Raw genomic sequence first — 18,841 nt, forward strand, 5'->3', positions numbered from 1 at the left:
GGTCAACCTTCCGATGAGTTCCGTGACACTTGTTGGGGTCGTAGAGCAAAAACAGAGTACACCATCGTGTTCATGAGTCTCCCATTTCCACAGTGGGGTCATATTGGTTTGTAGCCCAAACGGTTCGGACGCTACAGACAGAAATTGTCTCATTAGCGTTACTGACTTCTGAAGAGTCCAGTGGGGCTTGTGGGGGTTGTAGACCATAGTGGTCATATTAGGTAGTAGGCCAAAACGTTTGGACGGTGCAGACATTTTCCGTGCAGGCCAATTTTCGGGATGTCTAACGGTCTGACAAACAGCGCTGTAGCTCTGCTACTTTCCACCACAGTTGCGGAAAAGACCTAGCTAGCCAAAGTCAAACAGTTCCTTTCAAAATTGCAATTCATTTTCTCAAATCGTGTTTGTCCGTTTCCCCGTGCAAAAAAAGCATCTAGCTTAAACTGACAGATTTTGCTGGTGATTTTTTTTAACGATGTCCATTAGATTGACGCACGGATGCGTCAATAGACTGAAGGATTTTAAGAGGTTTTTCACTCATTGCGGAAACATGGAAGAAGAACGGCAGAATTACTATTACAGCTTTTATGCACTTTGCTGCAGCCAGGAACATGGGAGATAGTGTTTTGGGAATGGGAATTCCACAAATACCTCAGACATTCCACTAAAAGCTACCATAGAATGTAACATTCTGAGACAAATAAATGCAACTTATCCTCGTGTTAAAGAACAAAGAGAAGCAGAAAGACTACAGCCAGGTCTCAGAGAGGGATCAGGGGACTAGACCTGTAATGTAACTGATAGCTGTTTGTTGGCAGCTGGTGAAGTGCATGTGGCTTTGCTTCCTCTGTGAGCCCATGCTAGGGGTGCCTGGCACTCAGCCAAACACTATAAATCGCACACTATATTCATATACATTGACTTATTCCACATTTGTTTTGTTGTGCCTGAATACAAAATGGATTATATTGATTTTATATCTCACCCATCTACACCAAATAACCCATAATGACAAAGTCAAAAGATATTTTAAGATTTTTTTACAAATGTATTGAAAATAAAATACAAATATTTCTATAAGTATTCACAGCTTTGAGTCAAATCTGGCTATTTAGCACTCTTATGGCTTGGGGGTAGAAGCTGTCTCGGAGCCTATTGGTCTGAGAGCCAATGCTCCAGTACTGTTTGCTGGCCGGTATAGACCACATGGAAAGCTCAATTAATAAAAAAATAAAAAAATTATAAGAAGAAAGACGTGCCAAAATTCTGCATTTTGACATCTCCCTCTGTGCACCAACTGTGACTTCTAGGAAGGATTTAACCCACTTAATACCTCTTAGGATGTAAGGTCCCTGCGTGGTTATTGTACCGGTTCCGACCAACATTTTCGCTTATAAATCAATCTGTGGATACCGTAGATCGAAAGGGCTTGTATTGAGCGATAGCCCTGGTTCCCTCGGATATAGTAGTATAACATTTTTAGAAGCATTGGACCAGAACCCTGATACTGTTTGACGTCTAAATTGGAACATCAGTCATGAAGATTAGGCTATTAGCCTGTGTGATGTAGGATGTGAAATCTGAAACCACTTGAAGCTGGGATGTCCCTCCAACCATTTCATTTTCTCTTCAGACTGTCCATCAACCCCTGCGCGGAACATACGTCACAGCCACGGACAAAGCACATGCCTGCAATCGTTACATCGCAAGGCAGCAGGAGAGAGTGGTTTCGTCACGGAAAAAATTGATAAAATATAAATTTAAAAACATTTGTCATAGATGGACAGGATTAATATGAGATGAAAGGAGAGTTCATAACGAGTTCAGGAAGCCAAGCTTGAGCTCTGTGAGACGTTCACAGCGATGGGGGCAGATGTTTTGATCAAGAGTGAAATTTAGAAAATATGAACATTTTCTCCAACAATAAACATACAGATACAGGCTCATCCTGACATGACCCTCCAGCATGACAATAACACCACGCACAGAACGAGCAGTATGGCTGATCTCCTGCAAGACAGGAATGTCAGTGTTCTGCCATGGCCAGCGAAGAGCCCGGATCTCAATCCCATTGAGCACGTCTTTGACCTGTTGGATCGGAGGGTGAGGGCTAGGGCCATTGCCCCCCAGAAATGTCCGGGAACTTGCAGGTGCCTTGGTGGAAAAGTGGGGTAACATCTCACAGCAAGAACTGGCAAATCTGGTGCAGTCCATGAGGAGGAGATGCACTGCAGTACTTAATGCAGCTGGTGGCCACACCAGATACTGACTGCTACTTTTGATTTTGACCCCCCCTTTGTTCAGGGACACATTATTCCATTTCTGTTAGTCACATGTCTGTGGAACTTGTTCAGTTTATGTCTCAGTTGTCAAATCTTATGTTCATACAAATATTTACACATGTTATGTTTGCTGAAAATAACGCAGATGACAGTGAGAGGACGTTTCTTTTTTTCCTGAGTTTAGTTCTTACCTTCTGACATCATTGACCAGTGCTGAGAAGGGCTTCTCCCAGGCATACATTTTGATGATCCTGATTCCAGACACCACTTCATTCATGGTGCATATCCTATTGTCAGTCAAGGCAGATGTTTTACTCCTGCAAGAAAAGGAGGTCACTCAGTCAGTTCAGTCATATCTCCTCGTAAACAGAAACTACTGACGTTTCCTGAGTTTAACGAATCGATGGCAATGTTTCAATTGCATTTAACTAAGATAACTCTTTCGTAGAATCAGAGAAGTCTGCATTGCTTTAGGGTTTCATAACGCCTAATCAAAGCTATTACTTCCAGCACTTGTGTTGTTGATTGTGTGAACAACTGTCCAAGCAAGAGTTCACGGTTCAATTGCCAGTCATTATGCCAGCCAACATATGAAGCTAACTTTTCTTCACATGTGCTTAGAATGTTCCAAGAGGTAAATCATTACAGTAAAAACAGAGAAGGGGTTTAAGACAAGGACATCATTATAACATATAGGTTGACCCACGGGTTACCGTTGAACAGGTAGCTCTGACATAGTCAATGAAGCATAAGAGCCACTCACTGAAAAACATTACCCCCTATAGATAAGGACGAGGTCAACTTTTCTCAAGAAGACCCCACTAAGTTCAAGCCATGTCGTGTAACTTATGTAATTCACCTGAGGGAGCCGAAGAGCTTTCCAAACATGGTCTGTAGTGGCAGGAGCAACACAAGGACAGCCACGCCTGCCAGGCACGACGGGCCAATCTCATACCACAGGAGTATGATAACCACCACAGCCTGCAGAGGTGCTATCCAGAGGTAGTGCAGATTGGTGGTCACCTGCAAAGACCAGTGATCCCTGGTTTATTTAGCTGTTACATAATGTTTCTTCGTAGTTGCATTTGGCATAACAAAGATGATCCTTCGAGCTGGATTCATGACCTACTACAGCGGCCAACAGGCCAGGCTTGTCTTCATACCACTGAAGAAGCTGCATGGGCTCCCCATGATATATACATTTATATTCTTTCAGTCTGGTTTGAGTTTAGCATCGGATAATTGTAAACATTTGTGCTAAGCAACCATCTGCATTTTCCATTCACCCATGACTTTTGTTCTCTCCGTGTGGATTTAACTTATATACTTTAGTTGCAAGGACAGGATGACATACGGCTCAAAGGCATTGCAGATATTGGTGCATTCCATTCCTGTACATTTGACGAAGGGTCAATTGTTATATATGGGGCCTCTGTCATATAAGCTACAGCCATGTTCTTCAGAAACCTACGGAATTAACTGAGGAAGGATATGCTCAACCATTTCATCCAAAGTATCCGCATGTCTTCATGCACTTCCTGCTTTTACCTCATCAAACTTGTTGACATCGTTGGATAGCAGGTTCACTATTTGGCCTGTGGTTGTTTTTCCCATCGCTGCACTGCTGAGACACAGGGCCTATGGGGGAAATACATTTACTAGTAAATTGTTCTTGAAGATTTTAGTTTGTATAATTCTGTATGCAGGTATGTAGCGTATAATGACCTTCTTGTAGATCATGTGACACACAGCCACTCGTATCTTCATGCCGGTCCTCAGGACGTGGTAGTAATAATGAATTTGGAGGACGGTCAGCGCGACAGTGGACAGAGAGATACCAGCAGCGTAGCCAAAGGCCTCATAGAGCGCGTCCATATCATCAGGATCGTACTTCTCAAAGTACTGGATCAGCTTTCCCAAGAACACTGGCTGGATCACCTTAATCACCTCCTATTGGAGGAACAAGAGAAGAGGTAGAGAGATTTCAACCTGAACTCAAATCCACTTATTTACACTGTAAAAGAAAACCCACTTACCATGTACCCTATGTACATAGGTCAAATGTTATGTTCAAGAACCGGAAAACGTATATTTCTACATACTACGGTGAAACTAAAGATCCCCAACACGGCGTAGGGTTTCCCATAGCACTTCACAATGGCTTTGGTGAGTTTGGGCATCCGCAGCTCCTTGGCAGCCATTCGAACCTCCTTATCCCAATGCCTGGAGAGATTAGCACATTGTTAGACTTTGATCGGAAAACAGAACAGAGCCTAAATACACAATGGTGCTAAGTTCAGTGTTTAGCATGAAACTCCACTCACTAGGGGATAGGGCTAGGCTAGGGAAAGGGTTAGGCTAGGGGATAGGGCTAGGCTAGGGGATAGGGCAATGTCCTAGGGATAGGGCTAGGCTAGGGGATAGGGCAATGTCCTAGGGATAGGGATAGGCCCTAGGGGATAGGGCTAGGCTAGGGGACAGGGCAATGTCCTAGGGATAGGGCTAGGCTAGGGGATAGGGCAATGTCCTAGGGATAGGCCCTAGGGGATAGGGCTAGGCTAGGGGACAGGGCAATGTCCTAGGGAAAGGGTTAGGCTAGGGGATAGGGCAATGTCCTAGGGATAGGGCTAGGCTAGGGGATAGGGCAATGTCCTAGGGATAGGCCCTAGGGGATAGGGCTAGGCCCTAGGGATAGGGATGGGCCCTAGGGAGCAAAATAGAGCTGGGCCACAGTATGTCATACCTCTGTAGTTCCTCTCCCAGGACCTGAGAAGCATCATCAGGAAGCACTTGGTACATGTCATCTTCCTCTAGCCTCCGCTTATTTCCAATACTGAATAAAGGGGTTACCCAACTTATAAAGAAAAAGGAGAGAGAGAGCAGGTTAATTAACCAATGTATTAATTAACCAATGCAATAATTAGCCAGTGCAATAACCAATTAACTAATGCAATAATTAACCAATGCACATTGAGGAAAGAGAAAACACAAAATAGGAAGTGGATGTATATGAGCAACATTTAATCCATGAACCTCAATGTCAAAATGTACTGTACTAAATGTTCTGCTTTATGGAGGGTTGCTGTTAGGATACACATTTAGTAGGAGGGCCTGGTTTTTGGAAGAACTCTACTGGCCTTGTTTGTTTGCACTGCCCTTCGACAACTTGGTTGAAGAGTAACAAATTAAAATGTACCTTAAAAGATAAAGCTACTTAATTACGAATTACTGATTCAGGGTTCAAGTGTTAACTAATAGCTCATTTGTTTTAGTTGTGTCAGCCAACTTTACGTGACCTCAGGCACTCTCCCTCAGCAGCGTCACCGATAAAGGAATTAGTATGATACAGGTGGCAACTGTTTCGTGATCAATATGCAACAACAATGTTTTTACATCTAAATACAAGGAACACTGTGTGTACTTTTTCCCTTTCTCAGTACCACAAACCACACCGGTACAATTTTATAAATGTCGACATAGAATTTGTTTGTTCGACATGGTGGAGATCTTTTTGTGTCAGTAAAATTCATTATACGAGAAATGGCAGTGGAAACCCTCTATGCGCAAATATTGATATAATAACCATAATATCGTAGTACATTTGGAGTCACGAGATATGTTGTGTGGTCCTCCCACTACGATTTGGGAAAGCATGCAGTTTAAGATACAGATGAAATCAATTATGATGAACTTCACAGGGTGCTGAATTTGCAAGATGAGGAGTTTGATGCTCCTTTCCAATAAATATCGAGGGTCTTATTCTGGCGACATGATCGATGCTTGGTTGCCGTTTGACAAATACAAAATCGCTGTTATCCATAATAATCTCATAAATGTAGGTAGCCTACCCACACTGCATCTGCGAGCTGTTGGTTAAAGCAGGGTTTCCCAAACTCGGTCCTGGGGCCCTCCCTGGGTACACGTTTAGTTTTTGCCCTGCCACTACACAGCTTATTCAAATAACCAACTCATCATCAAGCTTTCATTATTTTTAATCTGCTGTATAGTGGTAGGGCAAAAACCAAAACGTGCACCCATGTACTGAATTCCCATTCAGTACTTGGGAATTTAAAATGCAAAAGTAATTTTTATGTGCAATGCGTAATCATGCACAGCCTTTTATCCACAAAAAGTTAGTTTGATGGAAACATCTCTGGTCTAAAACGTGCAACTTGTTTTATGCAGATTTTTTTTATATTTGCATGGAAATCTGTCGCTAATTGAATGGAAACCTAGCTACTGTTACCTTGTTTTTCAGCTTGAAAGAACATTGCAACTGGTTGCCTCCTAGACTGAACCAATGAGTAGTGTGGAATTGCACATTCAGATCTGGATGTATCAAATCACATATCTTCATCTTGCTCAAAACAACCAGTTCATCATACTGTGCATCAACACTGTGCAATATTCTCTCTGAAATCTAGTGGTGCTTTATGACACATGGGATAGATAGTTAACTTTTTGACTGACCTGTGATGAGTTTGCTTGCTTTTCTCTACTGGTTTTGTGGTGTTATTTAATCCTGGAAAACGCTGAATGGATAATCAGGCAGCATTGAATGGATAATCAGGCAGCATTGTCTGTGGCCAGCCCCACCACTTCAACTGAAGGATGGGGCTGGAGAAATGTAACTGCTCTCAAATGTAATAGATGCTTTACATTGATTGTTTACAAGACTCAAAAGACAACAAAAATATAAACAAGAGTAATACAAGTACAACCATAGTTTGGGTTTTGATACCTGAAATGAGCATGTAACAGCAGAGAATATCCAGATTCTCTTTAAAAAAGACCACTGACACTTAAAGGAAAATTCCACCCAAAAACTAGATTTTAGTATTTGTTTTATTAATCTATTGTAGATATGGTAAGTGTACCTTATAAGCCCACCAAAATACATACTGCCCTGATTTGTTTTTTTTTGGGGGGGTGTTAAATAAATAATTAAGTGGAGATAAAATGTAAGATGAATCTCTGATCAAGTTTTATGACTACTTAAAAAAATGTTGTAACAAGAGATACAAATATTTGGTAAAATGTGAAAAGTTCACACTGGGCTTAATGGGTAATGAATGTACCTTTTCAGCCCATGCGAGTTCCAAATAAGCCCACCAAAACTTACAAAACAGACATTTAAGTAAAATGTGATTATATTAAATTTCCCCTAAAGTTATTAGAATAAACTGATCATTACTATTCATCATGATGAAAGTAGCACTCAACAGGGGGGTGTCCAATTGTATCCACAGATATCAAGGTACACTTAGGCTTTTGTTCTTGCCAACCAGTACACACCTGATTCAACTAATCAAAGATTTCAATCAAGACCTGATTAGTTGAATCAGGTGTGATTTTGTTTGGTTAGAACAAAACCCTGTGGATAAGAAGCCATGCACAAAGACTAACACACACCACTTTCAATGAATTATCTGAAAGCTGATTCACATTTGCTGTACTGCTATTCTTGTTAGTTGAACTTGTCTAAAGCCAGTTGAACCATATTTATTTATAGCCATTTACATTCTGCATAGTGAGAGTAATTTTGTGCTATGCTACCCTTCAAGCCCAACTTATAAAAATGTATCCCCTTTGGAAAGTATTCAGACCACTTGACTTTTTCGACATTTTGTTAGATTTTTTTATGTATATAATAATAAATAAAAAAAGTGATGACATTTACATAAGTATTCAGACCCTGTACGCAGTACTTTTGGCAGCAATTACAGCCTTGAGTCTTCTTGGGTATGACACTATGAAGCTTGGAACACCTGTATTTGAGGAGTTTCTCCCATTCTTCTCTGCAGATCCTCTCAAGCTCTGTCCGGTTGGATGGGGAGTGTTGCTGCACAGCTATTTTCAGATCTCTCCAGAGATATTCAAATCGGGTTCAAGTCCGGGCTCTGGCTAGGCCACTCAAGGTCATTCAGAGACTTGTCCCAAAGCCACTTCTGCGTTGTCTTGGCTGTGTGCTTAGGGTCATTTTCCTGTTGGAAGGTGAACGTTAGCCCCAGTCTGAGGTCCTGAGCAGATTTTCATCAAGGATCCTGACTGGTCTCCCAATCCCTGCCGCTGAAAAACACCCCACAGCATATGCTGCCACCACAATGCTTCACCGTAGGTATGGTGCCAGGTTTCCTCCAGAAGTGACGCTTGGCATTCAGGCCAAAGAGTTCAATCTTGGTTTCATCAGACCAGAGAATCTCTCATGGTCTGAGCGTTTTAGGTGCGGGACCATCGAGTTCTTGGTCACCTCCCTGACCAAGGCCCTTCTCCCCCGATTTCTCATTTTGGCCAGGCGGCCAGCTCTAGGAAGAGTCTTGGTGGTTGTAAACTTCTTCCATTTAAGAATGATGAAGGCCACTGTGTTCTTGGGGACCTTCAATGCTGCAGAAATGTTTGGTACCCTTCCCCAGATCTGTGCCTCGACACAATCCTGTCTCGGGGCTCTATGGACAATTGCTTCGACCTCATGGCTTCGTTTTTGCTGTGACATGCACTGTCAACTGTGGGATATTATATAGACAGGTCTGTTCCTTTCCAAATCATGTCCAATCAATTGAATTTACCACAGGTGGACTCCAATCAAGTTGTAGAAACATCCTCAAGGATGATCAATGAAAACAGAATGCACCGGAGGATAATTTCGAGTTTCATTGCAAAGGGTCTGAACACTTACAGTTGAAGTCGGAAGTTTACATACATTCAAACTCGTTTTTCAACCACTCCACAAATTTCTTGTTAACAAACTATAGGTTTGGCAAGTCGGTTAGGACATCTACTTTGTGCATGACAGAAGTAATTTTTTCAACAATTATTTACAGACAGATTATTTCACTTATAATTCACTGTATCACAATTCCAGTGGGTCAGAAGATTACATACACTAAGTTGACTGTGCCTTTAAACAGCTTGGAAAATTCCAGAAAATTATGTCATGGCTTTAAAAGCTTCTGATAGGCTAATTGACATCCTTTGAGTCAATTGGAGGTGTACCTGTGGATGTATTTCAAGGCCTACCTTCAAAATCAGTGCCTCTTTGCTTGACATCATGGGAAAATCAAAAGAAAATCAGCCAAGACCTCAGAAAACAAATTGTAGACCTCCACAAGTCTGGTTCATCCTTGGGAGCAATTTCCAAACGCCTGAAGGTACCACGTTCATCTGTACAAACAATAGTACGCAAGTATAAACACCATGGGACCACACAGCTCTCATACCACTCAGGAAGGAGACGCATTCTGTCTCCTAGAGATGAACGTACTTTGGTGCGAAAAGTGCAAATCAATCCCAGAACAAAAGCAAAGGTCCTTGTGAAGATGCTGGAGGAAACGGGTACAAAAGTATCTATATCCACAGTAAAATGAGTCCTATATCGACATAACCTGAAAGGCCACTCAGCAAAGAAGAAGCCACTGCTCCAAAACTGCCATAAAAAAGCCAGACTACGGTTTGCAACTGAACATGGGGACAAAGATCATCCATTTTGGAAAAATGTCCTCTGGTCTGATGAAAGTAAAATGGAACTGTTTGGCCATAATGACCATCGTTATGTTTGGAGGAACAAGGGGGAGGCTTGCAAGCCTAAGAACACCATCCCAACCGTGAAGCACTGGGGGTGGCAGCATCATGTTGTGGGGGTGCTTTGCTGCAGGAGGGACTGGTGCACTTCACAAAATAGATGGCATTATGGAGATGGAAAATGATGTGGCTATATTTTTTAGCAGCATCTCAAGACATCAGTCAGGAAGTTAAAGCTTGGTCGCAAATGGGTCTTCCAAATGGACAATGACCCCAAGCATACTTTCAAAGTTGTAGCAAAATGGCTTAAAGACAACAAAGTCAAGGTACTGGAGTGGCCATCACAAAGCCCTGACCTCAATCCTATAGAAAACGTGTGGGCAGAACTGAAAAAGTGTGTGCGAGCAAGGAGGCCTACAAACCTGACTCAGTTACACCAGCACTGTCAGGAGGAATGGGCCACAATTCACCCCTTATTGGAAGAAGCTTGTGGAAGGCTACCCGAAACGTTTGACCCAAGTTAAACATTTTAAAGGCAATGCTACCAAATACTAATTGAGTATGTAAACTTCTGACCCACTGGGAATGTGATGAAAGAAATAGAAGCTGAAATAAATCACTCTCAACTATTATTCTGACATTTCACATTCTTAAAATAAAGTGGTAACCCTATAAGTGACCTAAAACAGGGAATTTGTACTTGGATTAAATGTCAGGAATTGTGAAAAGCTGAGTTTAAATGTATGTGGCTAAGGTGTATGTAAACTTCCGACTTCAACTGTATGTAAATAAGGTATGTTTATTTTCAAGAAGTTAGTCAAAATTACTCAAACTTGTTTTCACTTTGTCATTATGGGGTATTGTGTGTAGATTGCTGTGGAATGTTTTATTTGATCCATTTCAGAATAAGGCTGTAACGTAGCAAAATGTGGAAAAAGTCAAGGGATCTGAATTCTTTCCCAAGGTACTGTATAACGATGCAAGGTTAATTTAAACAGTAAAATTAGACAAAATGCATATTATTTTGTTGTAGATCAGCAAGTTATGTTGCTACTGTGTGACTGTGACATGCAGGCACGACTGCTAGCATGAAAAACCCATTTCATCAACTGCTAAGAAATAGTAATTAAAGTCCATGAAAAATGCTATACACATTAACTCTTAATTTTACAGACGGTATGATCACTTATCCGAGAGGGAACAAAAAATATGTTTATCTGAGGGTCACCTCAAGTTTTTTAGCGGCTTTGAAATTGGCCACTAGGGAACTTACACAGAACGGTCAATAACTTAATAATAAAACATCTGATTGGCTTGGAATAAAAACATATGGATATAACAACCATATCAATTGGTTGAAACATTCAACAGCAGAAAATAGTTTTGTTTCATGGTGGGCTTAAATGGGTACGTGAGCTTAATAGGTAGTCCCAAAATGTTTTGCATGTCAGCAAATCAAGTTTAAGATATCACTTTCCAAATACAGAAATATATGATGCGTTTTGCTTTATAGGATGCAAAATGCATCACACCGGCTGTAATTCGGTATTTTTAAATGTATACATTTTGAAACTTGATTGCAAAACATTTTGCGACTATATCAACAATGCATTAATGAAACAAATACCAAAAGAAGAGGTTTTTTTATCACTTTACAGGACAGTATTATGTTCTGTAATGATTACAGAACATACAGTAAATAGCTTAGTTACTCTCTTGAAAATGACAACAATGTAGCCTTTAGGGGAAATATCACTGGATCTTCATCATCCTGAAGAATAATAAAACATTTAATAAGGCTGATTCTGTCATTTATTTGTGTTTTGTTTACAATTACACCATGGCATTGTTGAATACTTGGATTTGCCCAAAACGTAATTGTATTCAGGACATAAAGTTAATTTCTTTGCGACATTTTGGGGAGTGTTACTTTAGTGCCTTGTTGCAAACAGGATACATGTTTTGGAATATTTTATTCTGCATAGACTTACTTTTCACTCTGTCACTTATGTTAGTATTGTGGAGTAACTACAATGTTGTTGATCCATCCTCAGTTCTCATACCACAGCCATTAAACTCTGTAATGGTTTTAAAATCACCATTGCCTCATGGTGAAATCCCTGAGGGGTTTCCTTCCTCTCCGGCAACAGAGTTAGGAAGGACGCCTGTATCTTTGTAGTGACTGGGTGTATAGATACACAATCCAAAGTGTAATTACTAACTTTACCATGCTCAAATGGATATTCAATGTCTGCTTTTTTTTACCCAGCTACCAATAGGTGCACTTCTTTGCGAGGCATTGGAAAACCTTCCTGGACTTTGTGGTTGAATCTGTGCTTGAAATTCACTACTCGATTGAGGGACCTTAAGATAATTGTATGTGTGGGGTACAGAGATGAGGGAGTCATTCAAAAATCATGTTAAACAATACTGCACACAGAGTCCATGCAACGTATTGTGACTTAAGCATATTTTTACTCATTAACTTATTTAGGCATGGCATAACAAAGAGGTTGAATACTTATTTACTAAAGACATTTCAGCCTCATTTTTAATTCATTTGTAAACATTTCTAAAACCATTATTCTAGTACGATATTATGGGGTATTGTGTGTAGGCCAGTGACACAAAATCTATATTGAATACATTTTTAATTCAGGCTGTAACACGACAAAAATGTGGAAAAAGTCAAGGGTTGTGAATACTTTCTGAAGGCTTTGCTGGCGTCAGAGATTAGGCTATTGGAATGAGCTTGACATCGGCAAGTCCTCGTAGTGGTAAAGTTGTCAGTCAGACTTCGGTCATCACTATAGAAGCCATGCAAATCAAACAATATTTGGACATAGCCATCTAGTTGTAACCCTGAAAGTTAACTTGTTAACTAGCCATATTGACATTATATTTTATTAGCTAGCCAGCCAATTTGACATGGTCAGGCTCTAGCTTTTTGGGGGCCCTAAGCACAATTTGGTTGCCCCCGCCACACCTTAGTGGCAGTTTTTAGTGGCCCCCATCTTGACGGTTGAGAGAAAAACTTACGTTTTAAAATTACATTTCCTGCAATTCTACACATGTAATCGATGTAGCCTATCATGTCGGTCAGCAGAAATCATGATTAAACACTCATAAAAACAATGTTGTGTCACGACGTGGCCCTTTTGGGTGTATATCGTGGCTCCCTCCCTCTCTCACATCAGGTTTTACAACGGTCACAAATTCCTGGTGGAAACTCTCAGTATGGAGGGAGAGAGCCTATGGAGACATTCTCCTTGCCAAAACTCCTAATTAAACAAGAGAATTAAACAATGTTTTATAATTTTTTATTTCAATTATTTTACTTTAATTAAAAGTTAGATTTTTGTGAATATTTTGAATGAAAGACTAAGAGCATAAACATTTTTTTTTATTTTTTTAAACCAGGGGTGCCAATACTAGTGGAGAGCACTACTGGTTTTGTGTACTACTGGTTATGATTGCAGACAAAGCCCAGAGAACGGGATGGTGCAATACTGAATTAGTCATATTTTGATAAGGTGTATGCATGGGGAAGTCCACTTCACCCAGAGGCATGCCCATGCTGTAGAGATACACCTGGCTGACTGAAACTGCACTGTTGTAGGCATAATACAGCTTGTGCGGTCTAGACTTGCTCTGGCAAACAAATCCATTACATTAGCTATCAAATGTGAAGTCAACTCAACTGAGGAGTAATAGACAATGGAGATTTAACTTGAAAAACGAGCCAGACACCTCTTTCCGGTTTCCCTGACTTCGTTAAAATAATTACATACATACACACATACATACATAGTTATGCTTGTTCGGGTAGCACTCCTCACATGCCATTTGGTGTACGTTATTTTTGTTGTTGAGATGAAACTGCCAAAACTCTGAAAGGGATTATTGTACGTCAGCTTCATTAAATAGTGCCCGCAAAACACCAGTCTCAATGTCAACAATGAAAAGGCGACTCCGGGATGCTGGCCTTCTAGGCAGAGTTGCAAAGCAAAAGCCATATCTCAGACTGGCCAATAAAAATAAAAAGATTAAGATGGGCAAAAGAACACAGACACTGGACAGAGGAACTCTGCCAAGAAGGCCAGCATCCCAGAGTCATCTCTTCACTGTTGATGTTGAGACTGGTGTTTGCGGGTACGAGATCTTCAGTTTCTTGGTAATTTCTCGCATGGAATAGCCTTAATTTCTCAGAACAAGAATAGACTGACGAGATTCAGAAGAAAGTTCTTTGTTTCTGGCCATTTTGAGCCTGTAATCGAACCCACAAATGCTGATGCTCCACTAGTCTAAAGAAGGCCAGTTTTATTGCTTCTTTAAATCAGAACAGTTTAATGTGCTAACATAATTGCAAAATGGTTTTCCAACGATCAATTAACCTTTTAAAATGATAAAATTGAATTAGCTAACACAACGTGCCATTGGAACACAGGAGTGATGGTTGCTGATAATGGGCCTCTGTAATTTGTAAGTCGCTCTGGATAAGAGCGTCTGCTAAATGACGTAAATGTAAATGTAAAATGTACGTCTATGTAAATATTCCATTTTATTTATTTTTTTAAATCTGCCATTTCCAGCTACAATGGTCATTTACAACATTAACAATGTCTACACTGTATTTCTGATCAATTTGATGTTATTTTAATGGACAAAAAAAAGTGCTTTTCTTTTAAAAACATTTCTATGTGACCCCAAACTTTTGAACGGTAGTGTACGTTCAACCTTTTGGCAGGTATCTGGCTCCATACACACCTTCCACATTGTTAATTATTTTCCATAGAACGCATAGGTTGTGTTCGTAAATTCAATGTGGAGTGCCAGAGTGCACTCGTAAATTCAGAGTGTTTAGCTTTCGGAGCCTTCAGAGCGCAGACTGGACACTTTGACCGAGGCGTAGAGTGCATCTGAACGTTCTGACCTCACATCGGCAGTCAAGCACCCAAGATAACTGGCTAACGTGTTGGCTAGCTTGCTAGCTAGCTACTGTAACATCCACAGTTGTTTAGATGTCTTATGTTTATAAGGACTGCTGTCGGGGCGTTCGTATACTTTAGTTTAACTTTACTCCAAAGTGGCTTATGAATGAACCATCAGCTGGTTCAGTTGGGGTGGATAGTGGGTTGATTATTTTCAGAAGTCCAAGGTCTGTTGCTGTCTGACAGCTAAGTAGTGAGCCAGAGTCACCTTTGATTACATAGAAAGTGGTATCCACCGTCTTAGTCTTGGAGCGGACTGGTGCTGTGAATTTTCCTCTCAGTGGAAATGGTTCAGATGAGCCATAAGCAGAGATGTTTGCCTTAACATTGTTGATGAAAAAAAACCTGGCTAACACTTGCTCCCAAATCACTAATAACATCCACAGTTGTGTTCATAATGGTAACTTGGATGTGTGGTTGCGACGGATTCTGTAGTGTACACACAACATACACATAATCATCCAAGCTTGGTGAGGTGTTTTGTTTTTGTGTCTTGTCATCATGTGACATAAAGATGTTACGTTTCGGACGCCATTGGGTTAGTTTTTCAGCAAAAGGAGGAGTGGACTCTAGTTTGATCTACAACATTTTTTAAAGTGATTCAACTTTCCACATCTTTTCCCCCCTGCAGGGCAGTTTGTTTGTCCTCCATCATGTGGGAATTTTCCTCCACATTTATTGCATGTTCTGTTTGACGTTTGTCACTTTCATAGCCCTGGCTTTGGTTATGTTTTTTTATTTTGGACAGCGCGCACTAAAAGTTATTTTTGTGATTTTGATTGAGCATTCTCAATGCCTCCAGCTTGTTTATCTGACGTTTCTTGTGCCCTACCTGTATCAAGTAGCTGTTGGAGAGCCATTGAACCATCCTTTAGCGCCATCATGCGGAGGCGCGCGGAACTGCATCTTAGTATTATCTGTGACTTGATTTCTTTATCAACGTTTGCAAACTCGCATGTGTATGCTAATTGCCTCAATCTTGTGTGGTAAGCATCCAAGGTTTCGTTTTCGTCTTGTTTGTCTGAACGTAGGTTTCATATTCTGTGTTGACTTTTGGACAGAAATATGCATCAGCTGCTCCGGTATCTTGCAGTGTGTCAAATATATCGTACACATCCGACCCTGCATAGTGTAACAGTAATGCCCTATTCTGTGTGTTATCCGCGATGTCTAATGCCACTAGAAAATTGTTGAATCTGTTGATCCATTTTTTCGACCTCGAGCCGATTGAACTGGGTTCTGTGTGCACATCATGGTATTGTAATGTACAACGTTAACTAGGCTGTTGTTGCGATCTGCGTTTACTCACATAGGCACGTAGTTTGTCTTGTAAATTGCATTCGCCTCTTGTGCGTTTCACTCGTCGCCAATTGTAACATCCACAGTTTAGATGTCTTATGTTTATAAGAACTGATGTCCGGGCGTTCGCATACTTTTGTTTAACTTTACTCCAAAGTATGCTGGCATTATAGTTCACATGACATATCAACTCCTACTGTCTGGCTACTGTAAAACATGGATCTGGAATCCCACAGTACGAATACACGGACTGGATTATGGCATAATGTTCACTTCATTACAGCTACTTCCAGACCCAAATGAGAAGAGATCTCTCTCTGACCATTTTACTCGCCCAAGCAGAACTGGTTAGGCTGTTTTTATGTTACCCATATCATTTGTAACTGTGCTGCTGGCAACAATTTAATCACGCTTTGTTGGCCTACGTTTTCTGACACCTGCCATAGTCAACGGGTGTTGAGCGTTCGTAAATTCCTCAGTTATTCTGAACTCTGGGACACTCAGACAAGAGTGCTCTGAAATCGGAGTAGATAGCCAGAGCGAATTTACGAACGCACCCTTAATAGCCAGCCACCTTACTAACTGGCTACTTTCAAAAGATCGAGCTACAGTGTTAACTGTAAACAAGTACTTACCAGAAAAACACCCGTGAAAAGAAATGAGCTGTTGTTGATGGATTAAATTTCACATCTTTCTTCAGTTGTTCCATTTTGCAATGACACCACGCCAAAATGTGTAAATAAATACGAGGAGGAGTCTACTGTGTCCAGTCGAATTCACCATTTTCTGGGTTCAGGGTCCACTCAAACATTGTTTTAAGCTTTGTTTTACTATTGACAATTACAGCTGATTTCGGGATTGTATATTGATTTACTATACTTACATATAAATAAGTCATCTGATTTATTTGTTTCAGTCTCTGAATTGTTTAATCAAACTTTTCGCCACCAGCTCCTGATATAAGGCCATAAAACAAAAGGTCTCCTGAATTAGTCTTGTGGCCCGAGCTGGTTTTCCCACTGAGGTATAGTAAGAACGGGTTTCCCTGGCTAAACCAGAGGTGTGTATTCGTCACACAGGGTTGGTGGCACCTGAATTGGGGAGAACTGTCTCATGTTAATGACTGAAGCGGAATGGGTGGGATGGCATACACACGCACTTGGCCCAAGCTGGTTTTCCCCGGTTTTCCTACCGAGGTATAATAAGAACTGGTTTCCCTGGCTAAACCAGTGGCAGGTATTCATCACAGGTTGGTGGCACCTTAATTGGAGAGAACGGGCTCATGTTAATGACTGGAGCATAATAGGTGGAATGGTATCAAATACATCAAACAAATGGTTTCCGTGTGTTTGATGCCATTCCATTGGTTCCGTTCCAGCCATTATTATGAGCCGTCCTCCCCTCAGTAGCCTTCACTATTCATGGATCCCAAGGAAACCAGGCTTCCCCCCAAAAAAGACAAAAATAAATTATTTTGTCTCTGTGTTTCATAATTTTCCTTCAATTCGCAAGAGGCTGAATGTATCACAATGGAGAAAGCATCCGAGTGGGCAAAATATATCCCCTCTGTCTCAGTATGTGTAGCCCATCTGATGCTGTCTGGCAAAAAAGGGTATGACATTGTTGCTGCCCATAGCATTGAATGTAAGGAAAGCCAGCGAGCATTTGGCCTCCCTTGATACCAAATAAAATAATAGGCAATCAGCGTTGAGCTAAACTGTGTGAGTGTAACAGTGTAGGTTCCATCCCTCTCTTCGCCTCAACCCGGGCTCGAACCAGGGACCCTTGCACACATCAACAACTGACACCCCACGAAGCATCGTTACCCATCGCGCCACAAAAAGCCGCGGCCCTTGCAACGCAAGGGGAAACCCTACTTCAAGTCTCAGAGCGAGTGACGTCACCGATTGAAACGCTATTAGCGCGCACCACCGCTAACTAACTAGCCATTTCACATCGGTTACATGAGCTCAACTGTGAATTGTCCTGGCGCACCAAAATAAAGCCAGTTTGGATTTGGCTTCACACCAATCACATCAAAAGCAAAACATAATTTACAGAAACTTGAATTGTTGCATCTTGTAGTGTCGTTGTTCTCCAGTGCTTAGCTAGCTAAAATCGTCTCTTTCCTAAATTAGCCATTGATGGAGATAGGGATTTGGGCTGGTTTTACTTAAATCTGTACTGGCCAATGATTATAATGACAATTCTGATCCAAACATAAATTCATTCATTGTGCTCCTGGCCTGAGAGGATGGAAGTTCAATAAGTAGCTAGATGTAGTAGGTTAATGTAAACTAGCTGTATATAGACTTTTTTGTTTTATTTTTTTCTACTGTATTATTGATTGTATGTTTTGTTTATTCCATGTGTAACTCTGTGTTGTTGTATGTGTCGAGTTGCTATGCTTTATCTTGGCCAGGTCGCAGTTGCAAATGAGAACTTGTTCTCAACTAGCCTACCTGGTTAAATAAAGGTGCATTTTTTTATCATAACCTCATCAATTCTCATTCTGAACATTCGTAACCTTCTTGGATCTGCAAGAACCCCAGCCTTGAGCATTATTCAGTACTACACAAATTGGTTTAATCATTTATTTACTAGCTAACTAAATAATAACACAGAATACACATACACACTTACATGAGACAAGGGTCCCTAGTGGACTGACAAAATATAATGGCTTACACAGAGATGGAGAGAGAAAAAGAGACACATTCTATAACTATTCTCACATTAATCATATACCTT

At 40.8% G+C, this 18,841-nt stretch overlaps 1 protein-coding gene across 3 annotated transcripts in view; it reads right to left on the reverse strand.

Annotated features, from left to right (window-relative positions):
- The window catches only part of LOC106575315 (ATP-binding cassette sub-family C member 4), a 36,851-nt gene extending 19,796 nt beyond the window's left edge, over positions 1-17,055 (reverse strand). Inside the window, exons 1-7 of one of the 3 annotated variants that reach the window (XM_014151777.2) lie at positions 16,726-17,055; positions 5,026-5,136; positions 4,385-4,505; positions 4,008-4,232; positions 3,831-3,920; positions 3,142-3,305; positions 2,474-2,599 (exon numbers count right to left, since the gene is read on the reverse strand). In XM_014151777.2, coding sequence (XP_014007252.1) covers positions 2,474-2,599; positions 3,142-3,305; positions 3,831-3,920; positions 4,008-4,232; positions 4,385-4,505; positions 5,026-5,136; positions 16,726-16,799 — 911 coding nt within the window. In that variant the 5' untranslated portion in view covers positions 16,800-17,055. Of the gene's footprint in view, positions 1-2,473; positions 2,600-3,141; positions 3,306-3,830; positions 3,921-4,007; positions 4,233-4,318; positions 4,506-5,025; positions 5,137-16,100; positions 16,291-16,725 lie in introns of those variants that run through there. The other 2 variants (XM_014151778.2, XM_014151779.2) reach the window with 2 other exon arrangements.
- Positions 17,056-18,841: the final 1,786 nt, after the last annotated feature.

Source organism: Salmo salar, chromosome ssa17 (assembly GCF_905237065.1).
Source record: "Salmo salar chromosome ssa17, Ssal_v3.1, whole genome shotgun sequence".
Classification (NCBI taxonomy): Eukaryota; Metazoa; Chordata; class Actinopteri; order Salmoniformes; family Salmonidae; genus Salmo; species Salmo salar.